Raw genomic sequence first — 12,417 nt, forward strand, 5'->3', positions numbered from 1 at the left:
ATTAAGATGTATAACTATTTTATGTGAATTTTAATAAAACACTTAATAAATAAATTGGGTTTTTTATTAAAATACATAATATGTATGTAGTTGATGGGAGGTTTCAGTATATAGTTCAAATCGTTCTGAGTAAATTTATTGTGTCGCCACTGTGCCACTCGGTATAATGCGGTTCACCTTATAACGCGGGTGTTGTTTCCCGCCCGACATGCGCGTTATATCGGGGGTCCACTGTACATGATGATTGCACAATTCTGATTAAGAACTTCTTAAAGGTAGAAAGCAAAATATGAAAAGTTTAGTCTGTAGTTCACTATCATCAGTTATCCAATTGTGATCTGATAGCTCTGGGACATACTAATTGGAAGACAGGCATAGTCGTCATCAGAGCATAGAGGAAGTCAAAGGCAAAAGGGATGTTGACAGAGAAGACAAATGGATTAGCCTGGGAGAATTGACTCTTTCTGTCCTTGAAATCCAGGGTTTATAGAGTATTATAGTTTTGAATTAATTGATTTGATTGGTGCCAATAGTTTACTATCTCTTTCTGATTGGCCCATGCTCTGTATCCAGGTGAAACTGAGTAAATAGCTTGAGTGTAAGAAGGGTTAGTGTCCATTATTCAACCTGATGCTTGTCTTGACTGACCAAATGATGTTGATTGAACTCGAGACTTTCGCATGTATCTTAAAACTGTAGTGTTTGCCTTTTTAATATCAAGAATTTTAACAACTATATTAAGATAGTTTTTTTCTTTGTCAAAAAAGGTTGTTTTTCTTTGTTTTGTCAATTTGGCCATTTTTATGAGTGTCAGAGTCCAAGCTCGATTTTCCTGATCAACATCTATTAGAATTCCACCCTGGGAATTTGCCTGAACTCGGGTTCTCACAATAATCCATCATCCCTTTTTTATATTATACTTTAGTGATGGATTTATTTTACACATTCCTTTCTTGTTAAAATATTTATTCACTTTTTTTGGTGAAGGATTCAGACCCTCTTTGCGACCTCTCACTTTCAACTGTTTAATATTAATCTCTGTAAATAAAGGAAATCTGTTTTTATAGAGATGAATCAAAGCGAAAATTTTTTGTAAATATATTATTTTACAGTAGCTTCTACTCAGTATTCTTATCTTAACTACTATAGATTAATCAATCCTATTCTTACTCTCACCTATTGCAGATTTGTATTTAATAAAACAAGCATTTGAACACATTTAGGATATAGTACATAAGCCACAATATTGGGAATATTCATGTTGTTCAATTTCTTCTCTATTGACATTATGTTTAAGGTTTTGAATCTTGAATACTTTTTAATATTCATAGATTTAAATATAAATATTCACAGATGGTATTTGCCCATCTCTACTTTGTACTTGTAAGTTGTAACCATATTATAACATATATATAGTACAATCTTGGTAATCTGATACATATCTGTCAGTTAAGGAGATTGCCAGATTATTGGAAGTAAGTTGAATTGTGAACAGCACTTAAAGAAAGTTAATGGTGTAGTGTTAACTATTAATGTTGCAGTAAAACAGAAGATGGACTACTGACCAAAACATCTGTGTGTGTTGTTGCTGTTAATTATTATTGCCAATATGGCGGATTCCCACTAAATGTAGTAGGTAATTTCAAGGGACTAATTTTTATATTTATACAGTATTTTGTTATAAGATAATGCATCTTTTTTGAACAGCATAAAGTGACAAGCCTAACAATCATTAATAAGATACTCAAGGCGAGGCTAAATATCATGTCACATTTAATGGAAAGGTGTTCAAATTTATTGGGAGCTGGAGTTTGAACTAGTGGGAAGCATGTGTGACTTGTTGCCAGAGCCAGTAATACCAAAGAGTCAACATACAAATGTTTATTGAGAGAAGTGAGATATACAGACGAAAACTGGTTGAAAATAATCCCAATTCCAGAGATTGTTATTCTCTTTCTTTGACTTAGAAATTTGCCTTACAAGAACTAATATAAGCTTCATTCATTTTTTTGTTATTAATTGTTATTTTATGTTGTTAACTTTCTATTGAAATTTATATATATCTATGAAAGTTGATGTAAATGTTTATATCAACTTTCATAGATATATAATTTGCTATACAGTGGTGCCTTGTATAACGTACGTCTCGAATAACGGACGCTGCGAACAACGGACTTTCTGTTTGGCCATTACGTGACTCGAGCAACGGACTGGCTGCGAACAACGGACTTTCCGGTATAATTGGTTTTTTAATAGCGGTCGCTCTGCGTCTCCGCTACTATGGGAGTGCGCTGCTGTTTGTAGTCATTTAGGAACGACGGTGAAAGAAAGAAAGATGGCAGCGCTCGCACTATCGATAGTATCGTGATGGAGGAATCTATAATTCTAAAATATGAACTTTTAAAGGCAAAAGAAGGGTCCCAATTGTAAAATTTAACCATAAAATAAATTATTTGTTGAAAGAGCATTCAAAATAGCCATGAAAAAATTAGAATGCCGGCTACCATTCGAAAAAAATTCATAAAGACACTTACATCACCACGTGCACTAACTTGCGCTTTCACAATTTTTAAATTTTCATTCATAAAACCACATAATGGACCTGGAAATGAAATTATCTGAGCCATGGAGGACGCACATTGCTTTCCACTGTAAACTACTGCAACAAGTGGCCGTTTTTGCCGTTCGACGGTGCGCACTCCCACCGGAATTTAGGAACACGTTCCGCAGGAATTTTTAAACGGATGTCGCTTATGCAGAGTTATGTGGAGGAATAAAAGAACGCACCCCATGTTCATTTTTTTATGATACAGTACGGTTATTTTATGCTGCGGAATGAATTAGATGTTGTAACATTATTTTTATGGGAAAATGCATTTCATATAACGGTCATTTCACATAACGGACGTGCACCTGGAACGGATTAAGTACATTATATGAGGCACCACTGTATATTTAAACCTTATAATACATTCAGTTTTTATCTTAGTTTAGTTTTTTTTTTTTAGAATGTTCTTGATATGTAACCTGAGGATGACTTGTTAAATGGTTGAAATATTTGTTCAGAATGTGTAATCTTTTCACTATTAAGATATTTAGTGAAATAAGTTTTGTTTTTATATTAATCTCATGAGAGTCATTTTTGCATACTGACATTGGAATGTGTCTTCTAGCCAGCAGATTTATGACTGAAATCATCTTCAATATTAAATGTTTTTATGTATCTTTTAAATGAAAGCATAAAATAATTATGTATAAAAATGGTTATTTAATTAACTATAGCATTTCTGTTAAGTTTTTAATAGGCAGGTAAAGATTTTTGAGAATTTCTACACGTTTAACATTACAAATTTATATGAGAAAACAAATAGTTCCTGTAAACTCAGTTATTAAAGCTTTCGGTAAATATGTATAAAAATGTTTTCCAGCATCTCAATAGTTTTTGTAATGTGATAGATAATTTTTAATAAGATGTAATTATTTAGTATTTGTTTTTTTGTACTCTGTAATTGTGTGTATCATTTTCAGTTAAACTGTAAAACTTTGAAAAACTATTTTAATACTATGTTCTCGTTTATTTTTAGAGTAAATTACTTGTATTTGATTAAAATTATAAAAGATAAAATATTCAAATTTACCTGAAATAGAATTAACTTGGCTGTTATACGTAGAGGTATTTTAGTAAATATAAATTAAGATCTACTAATTTACTGTATGAAAGAATTCACATGTGTGAGGCACAGATTTGTCATGCAGTAGATAACTTACAGTTTTCATACATTTTTGAAAATAAATATTGGAAACTTCTAAGGGACATCTTGTGACACCCTAGGTATCATGACAGATAGGTTGAAAGCCACTGTCCTAAACTGTAAAAAATAAAAAATTAAAGTATATTTTTTATAAGTAATTAATTCCAATTAAAGTTAATTACTTTCTTTAAAAACTTAGTTTTTAACTTAATTTAAAATTAAAGAACATATAACATAATTTTATAAGTAAATGAAAAATATATATGTAAAAGAATACAGTAGACCCCCCATAACATGGTAGATACGTTCCGCGTTATATGAATTCCGTGTTGTATGAGTCACTTAGATTTTACAAATACATGAGCCATTCACAGCCCCGCACTTGTGCAGTTTAGGGGGTATAGCTGTTTGAAAGGTTTTCTTCCGTAAAATTAATCAATTCTAGACTAATTTGACTCAAACATTTCCAAAACACGTATAATTTTTTGGGAATAATTCATATAAACTATGCTATAAACAAAAAAATAGCAGGAATACTTACCAACTGCGCACCGTTCGAAGACACCATTTTTGTCGCAGAGCGGCTCATCGAACGGCGAACATGTTTCCTGATAAGTTATTCTTTCTGTGAAAAATTTGCTGAACTTTGGATATGTCATTAATAGAAATATAATTTTTATGGTCATTGAATAATAAATGTTTTTTAGTAGATCCGCTGCTCATTTAAATTCAATGGTTTGTGCAATGTTCACTATTGGTCCAGATTCGACCAATCCTGTCGAGACACAAGTCGGCCATGACAATCTGTCTCATTCTTTTACCGTGTTATACGAACCTCTTTTAGCGTGTTGTACAAACACGATCGCAATTTTTCCTCTGTGTTATACGAATCTGTCTTATATGAACCCGTGTTATGGGGAGGTCTACTGTAGTTTAAAAATTTACATTTGAAAAATATATCATATAGTGAAAATCTTTTTTATACAAATATAAACATCTATTAACTCAACAGTTATATTAAAGCCAAATGCTTGCCAGATTAGATTGGGCTATATTACTGCTGCTATTGATAGTTAAAAGACAAGTAATTTTGCCTAATACCTATCATTAAGCCAAATTATTTAGCATATAACTATTAATAGTAGCAGTAATATAGCCTGATTTAATCTGGCAAGCATTTGGCTTTAATAATCTTTTTAATATATTTTTGTGTTATGAAAAAAATTACAATTATAAAATTATGAATATTTTTAAGTGAACTGTGTTGTAATTTTAATGAAATCATGTGAAATAAATTGATCAAATTATTTTAGTATCACAGAACAATTTTTGGCAAACTTAATATAAAAATGTTGGTTGTTTTTAAGACATAAATATAGTATAACCCATTCTTAGGTACATCATCCTGGACAGCTAGCAAAGATGATTATTACGAATCACTAACCATAGACTTGAAACAGAGGAAACAGATCCGTGCTATATCTACTCAAGGTCGTTTACACAGCATGGAATTTGTCACAGAATACATCATTATGTACACGAACGATGGTGACAACTGGCAAACTTATAGTGCTGTTGATGGTAGTCCTGAGGTGTGATTGATTTCCATCTGATGTAATTTATTAAATCTGTTCATTTCTGTTTGATTCTTGTTTGTTGCACTAATTTATATTTATTTCTCATTCTTATGAATGTTGCATGCTTTTTTGATTACTTTCATTATTTGACATCTTTTTTAATGAAGTATGTAAAGCTAAGCTGTAGTAGTTCTTACTAATAGAGCTTAAAATAGTTATATGTATATATAAACAGCAGTTTTTGTTATGAATATAATTATAGATTTTTTCAAACTGAATGAAATTGTCTTGAAATGCATGAATTATATTATTGAAACTTTAAAAATTCAAATTCTTGGTAAAAGTATTTTTATGATAATCATTAATTTCTTTTAATATAAATGAATATACTAATAATCTTGTGTTTCAGCATTCCAGAAAATTACTGTTTTATTAATAATTTTTCTTTATTGTAGAAAGGAAAAAAAATCTAGATTTTATAGGAATTTCTTAGTATTTAGAAGATTTATACAATAGATCTTTAAAATGTGATGTTATTACTGAACATTTTATCATCTGTTTATTACTTTGGTATATCTGGGTAACAGCCAAATAGATTTAAATTTATTCAGAATCCATTACTATCTATTATTCTGGCTTGAGTTCTGTAGATTTGAGCATTTGGCTCTGGCTGAGTCCTAAAAGTGACTATCTATCATTACTTGTTTAAAATTTAGGATTTTCTTCTATTTTAATGTTTAAATTTTAACTGTACCCGTCAGAGAGATGAGATAATTAATTATTCACTAACCTCCTTATAATAGCTGAGAAACATTTATTTAAAAATACAGAAATGTTTTCAGTCTAATTTATAGGCCATCTTCAGGTGATATTGTTTGTAATACTAAATTATGCTGAAAACATTTGTGTATCTTTAAACTACATTTTCTGTCTGAACACAAACTAAGAATTGAGTCTGTAGTTTTTATTTCTTTAGTAGCAGACCAATTCACTAGTATATGTAAAACTAACTACGTACACTAAGATTTTAGTACATATTGAACTTCAAATAAGTACTTGTATGGAATTGAATATCCAATATCACATTGACAGGGCATGCAATTTGATGTCCAGTTCCAGAATGCTGCCTTTTGTTCTGTTTCCTTATGCCTTCTGGTGGCAATTGTAGTTTTATTTTAATGGTAGGTTTTCCACATAGTTTTCACCCTCCAGTGATTTGGTGGGGTGATCATTCCATCAAAGAACAGTGTCTGTGTTGAGGAATGTTACTGTGCAGAGGGAAAATCTTATCTTTTGGGAAAATGCACTTTACAACTGGAATATGTTGTGATAGCATGCTGTTTTGTCCATTTATAGGATTTTTGAAGGACTGCTGTGTACCTGGGTCTTTTTTCATCTGGTTACCCTCAGGGTGGATTACAGTCATTTGTTACTATGTTTGCTTTTCCTGTCTCTGTAGTTGTGTTCCTTTATATAATTCAGTTTCTCTTACTCAATTGACACTGTTGATTTGCATCCATTCAAGAGCAGTGTAAGCATTTTGTCATTGTGATCAATCACTTGATCCAGTCCAATGTATATTGGACTTAATGGTGGTTGGATCCTGAAAGTGAACAGCTTCCACTTTCAGGAACACATGTGATCATGCTTTCAATTCTGAATGTATGAATGTGTGTGATTTCTAATGTGTGGAAGTGGGGGGGTTGGTTGCAGAAATGTCATAATATTCTACAGTTCAGAAATGTAATTGATAGTATCTGTAGCATCAATGGGTGAGGTAAGATCCAGAAAGTCACCAGGTAAATGGAATATATTACTGTATACTAACTTAGTGGCATGTGTCATCAGAATGTCTGGTTTGAAAGCAGAGCATATTCCCAGCAGTGTTATGGATAAGATGTCTGTCCAGGACAAATTATCATGTACCTTAATCACTGACTTCAGCTGGGAAGACATTCCACCAGTTTGTTGGAGGAGGAATGATACAAAGTTGTTTGAATTTGCTAATCCCTAAGAGATTGGTGAACTGTCAAAACAAGATATATTCAAATTGCTTCCCTCGATCAGTAGTGATTGTGAGATTGTAAGATCCATTCTGTGAAAATAGTGTGACATATTGCCTTGAAGGAATTGGCAATTGGGAATGCTTTTGGTCATCTAGTAAACTAGTCCGTGATGGAGAGTAATATTTACTTTGTGAAAGTGGCGGCAATGGACCAACAATGTGTATATGGGTCAGTCTTGCATCTGGAACAGCTAATGTGTAAAGTTGAAGATGGTTGTGATGTTGTATCTTGGATTTCTGGTATGGTATGCAGCTTTGAACCCATGATTTGATGTCTTTTCTCATGTTTGGCCATATATATCAGGATGAAATGAGTTTGATGATTGTGGCAACTCCTGGATGAGCAAGATTGCAAAATTGGTTGAAGATGCACTGTTGGAATTTTCTTGGGACAATGGTTTGAGGTAAGCCTGTCGATGTGCTATAGCAGGCATGTCAAACATGCAGCCCGCATGCGGCCCGCCAACACATAAATTGCGGCCCGCCGAGACTTTTTAAAAATTTTTAAATATCAAGCTTTGACGCTTGAAGTGGAAAGTTTGAACTTTTCTGAACTGTACGATTCCCGCCCTTTTTGTGTTTGTTTGTTTCGTATTTCGTCCAACCAATTGAATTGTCAAGTTGGTCGACGCTACGAAAGATGGTTGGATAACGGCCGCGGCTTTGAATCTACGAACGATGATTGGCCGGCGAACATCGTACGAGAGCGGACGTCGTGGAAGACTGCTACGCGCTGATCGGTCCATCAGTGATTGCTACAATCTATATAAAAGGAAAGGTTTTGGCGCCAAAGTCAAGTTTTTGTTGGAACTTGAAGGAGGACGTTTGTGTGCTCTACCGTAAGGTGTTTCGTCTACTATTGCCGTGACGAGTGACAGGAAATTGTTCTGAGTAACTGTATCCGAAGTATACGTCTCAAGGTGTCTTTTCGACGGATCTAGGAATAGTGACTTTTGGAACTTTGACTGTTTGTGTGAATTTACTTTGTAAACGTCGTAATTTTTGTGATTTGTAAATTTCGTAAACCTTGTAAGTTCATGTAACGTCAAATAGTTGTCATAAACGTTTTGTTTAATTTGAAAAGAGGTATTTCAAATTTGACTAACTTTAAGAACAATGAGTAAGAAAAGGTCAATTGAAGAGGAACATCGTAATTTTCAAGAAAAATGGGAATTGCAATATTTTTGTGTCCAAAACAAGAATAAAATATTATGCTTGATATGTAAAAACTCTATTTCAGTTCCTAAGGAATATCATCTTAAAAGGCACTATAACAGAATCATAAAAGAAACTATGACTAATACATTGCAAAACTTCGTGAAGACAAATTGTCGGAATTGAAATCAATTCTTCAAAAACAACAAAGTGTATTCACTAAATCGGTTGAAGACAATACAGCTGCTGTAAAAGTTAGTTATATATTATCACATTTAATCGCGAGCAGATCGAAACCATTTACCGAAGGGGAATTTATTAGTGAATGCTTAATTAAAGCGGCGAAAGTATTATGTCCAGCAAAAAAAAAAAAAAAAAAAAAAAATTTTAAAGTGTAAGTTTAAGTCGAAATACTGTAGCTAGCAGAGTTGATGAAATAGCTGATAATTTGAGAAATTAGCATAATTCAACATTTCAAGCCTACTCTATTGCAATTGATGAAAGTACAGATATTTGAAATATCGCTCAGCTGACCGTTTTTATTCGTGGGTGCGATGTTAATTTAAAAATAAGTGAAGAACTTTTGGAAATCATTCCTATGCATAATACAACCACTAGAGCTGATATTTTTGATGCACTTATGGAAGTTTTGAAGAAGTATAAGTTACCATTGGAAAAGTTGGTTTGTCTCGCAACTGATGGTGCACCTACCACGACCGGTATTACTAAAGGAGTTGTTGCAAGATTAAAAGAAACATGCAAACAGCGTGGTAATAATAATTTTGAACATTTTCATTGTATTATTCACCAGCAAGTACTGTGCTCCAAAGTTTTAAATATCGGACATGTTTTAAAAATAGTCACCAAAATTGTAAATTATATTCGAGCACGTGGACTTAATAATCGTCAATTTGCTTCATTTCTGGAAGATATAGAATGTGAATACACCGATCTACCATATTATACGGAAGTTCGTTGGCTTTCGAGTCATAAAGTGCTAAAACGATTCTTCACATTGCTGGACGAAATCATAATTTTCTTGGAAACAAAAAATTATGAATGCGCTGAATTAAAAGATGGACAATGGATAAAGGACCTGGCTTTCTCAGTTGATATTACGAGTCATCTTAATCAACTTAATCTTAAGCTTCGAGGCAAAAATCGTGTTGTTACAACGCTATTTGATAATATTAACGCTTTCAAACAAAAATTATCACTTTGGCGAAAACAAATAGAAAAAGAAAACTTGTCTCACTTCGAAAGCTGTCAATATCTATTGCTTAAATCACCTAAATTAAAATTTACAGAATACGCTCACCAAATTAAATTGTTAGAAACGGAATTCGATCGAAGATTTTCTGATTTTAAAAGCTGTGAATTACAATTTCGTCTTTTTACTTCGCCCCTATCTATCGATATTGAAACTGTTGATGAAAACTTACAAATGGAATTAATTGAAATCCAATGTGATAGTTTGCTGAAGCGAAAATATATGGATGTTGGAATTCTAGATTTTTATACATATTTATCTGTAGATCGGTTTCCTAAAATGTTATCGTTTGTTATCCGTATACTGGCTATGTTCGGAGGCACTTATTTATGCCAGCAACTATTTTCTTTAATGAAAAATAACAAAAATTCAGAAAGGTCAAAGTTAACCGATCAACAGTTATCATCAATTTTAAAAATTGCATCGGCTCAATATATTCAACCAAATTTCGATGACTCGCTTTGTGAAAAACGTTGTCAAATACCTTCTAAAAAGTAATATTAAACTATGACTTTGTTTATTTTTTATTATAACTTTTATTTTTGTTTTTTATAAAAAATATAAAATACTTATAGTTTAAGTTTAAAAAATAATATGAAATATAAAATGTCTATGTACGTATAATGTATAATACATTGAGTCTAATAAATACATAATATAATCATTCTTAAAACCGTATTTTATTAATTTTTTGAACATTGAAAACATGCGGCCCCCGACTTATACAAAATAGATCATGTGGCCCGCAATATCATATGAGTTTGACATGCCTGTGCTATAGTATAATTTTTTTCCAGTTGAGTATTGGCATTAATTTCAGGTGTAGTGATATTGGTTGCTTGGCATTCCTGTGGTGAGACTTTTTCCTGTCTTCATGTTCTTCCAATAATTGAACTAATGGGTACCAGGATGTGAGAGGCTCTTGGTATGAAGTGCCCCTAGCTGAACAAACTTAAAAATTATTGTAATTTCATGAGTGGGGTTGGTTGGGAAAATTTCAATATTGCTTCCATCTGTGATCTATCAGGGGTTACTATTCCATCTCCTGATACCTGGAATCCAAGGAATTGTATGGAAATAACATCAAACACACATTTTTAAGGTGTGATATTGAGGCCATATTCCTGTAACCTTGTGAAGAGGGCCTCTAGATGTCCTGATGTTCCTCTTTCAAACTAGTTACCACTAGTATCATCTACAAAGGCCTTTAAGCCTCTTATCACTTTGTCAATGAAACACTGAAATGTTGCCACTGCATTGCAGAAGCCAAATTGCATCCTTGTGTTTTTAAACAACCCAAATGGTATGATGGCTGTCTTGAGCACATCTGGTGGGTGTATTAGAATATGATCATATGTTCTCATTAAGTCTATGTGGGATAAAATTTTATACCATATAACTCTGTTGTGAAGTCTATCAAATTAGTTATATTGTATCTATCTTTTGTTGTTTAGACAATGAAAGCTCTGTAGTCTATCAGTTGCCATTCATCATCATTTTTTTTTTCTTTTTACCATATGGAGTGGGGATGCATAGTTGCTTTTAGATGGATCATGCACTCGCTGGTGGGCAAATGGTGTCTATGTAATAGACCATGGGGTATTTTATTGATTGATTGGGTTGTGGAGGTCTGGTGATGCTGGAAACTTGTGTAATAGATTATGGAAAACCATGTTGCCCAGGATAACTTTGTTTGAGTGAATGGAATTGACTCCTATTTCAGTGTATGTTAATTTGGTTATTTTGTCATACAAATGCTTCTGTTGCAGGTCAGGTATGAGATCAAAATGAAACAAAGTCTGCCTTTATTGTTATTAATGTGTTTTCTAGGAATGTCCAGGTAAATTTTTTTTTAAGATTGAGATTTTTATTGTTCAGTACCTGTATACTCAAATGGATAATGTGTTAGCTTGTGACAGTTGTATTAGGCTATTTCCAGCTTGTGACAGTGGAGTAGGAATAATGGAGATGTCTGATCCAGTATCTATAGGGAACTGTACTTTTGATTGTTTGTCCCAATGAGATTTAGATGGCAGGGAACATGTCGTCATTTTTTTTTTTGTAAAATTACAGGGGACTGCATTTTTCTTCTTTGGTGCCAAATATTCTATGATACCAACAAACTTCTAACTTGTTTTGCAATTTACTACACACATGGTGATATTGGTGATTGTGATTGTGACATGCTGCAGGAATGGATTAATATCTGTCTGTTTCATTTGTTCAGCTGTTTGATTTCCATGTGTAACTGTAATTCTGTTTCTGATGGGCACGAAGACTAACTGAGTTGATTTGTGCTGGGTTGATGTCCTTTGTTCTATCTGCTATTTGGACTGCTTTCTATAGCATGAATGGCATTACTGCTGTCAAAATGATTTGTGTAGATGAAGACAATTGCTGTAGGAATAATTCCATTAGTTCTTTGTAAGAGTTTTAACTTGTAATACCTCTGACAGGCATCTATTCCTTATATGTTCACAGGCTAGTAATTTCCAAATTTGCCTGGAGGATGACCCTATTGGCTATTTGATTAATTTTGTTTTTAATTTGCTTTACAGGTTTGCTCTTTTGGGATCAATTATAATGTTGCAAACTTTC

At 32.8% G+C, this 12,417-nt stretch overlaps 1 protein-coding gene across 4 annotated transcripts in view; it reads left to right on the forward strand.

Moving 5' to 3' along the window:
• The window catches only part of Nrx-IV (neurexin-4), a 107,769-nt gene that overhangs the window by 29,160 nt on the left and 66,192 nt on the right, over window positions 1–12,417 (forward strand). For 2 of the 4 annotated variants that reach the window (XM_067262892.1, XM_067262893.1), the window contains one exon: window positions 5,148–5,344. The exons of the other annotated variants lie outside the window; for them this stretch is intronic. In XM_067262892.1, coding sequence (XP_067118993.1) covers window positions 5,148–5,344 — 197 coding nt within the window. The remainder of the gene's footprint in view (window positions 1–5,147; window positions 5,345–12,417) is intronic. 4 annotated transcript variants of the gene reach the window in all.

This window comes from Centruroides vittatus, unplaced genomic scaffold, assembly GCF_030686945.1.
Source record: "Centruroides vittatus isolate TY-2023 unplaced genomic scaffold, ASM3068694v2 contig_1634, whole genome shotgun sequence".
Classification (NCBI taxonomy): Eukaryota; Metazoa; Arthropoda; class Arachnida; order Scorpiones; family Buthidae; genus Centruroides; species Centruroides vittatus.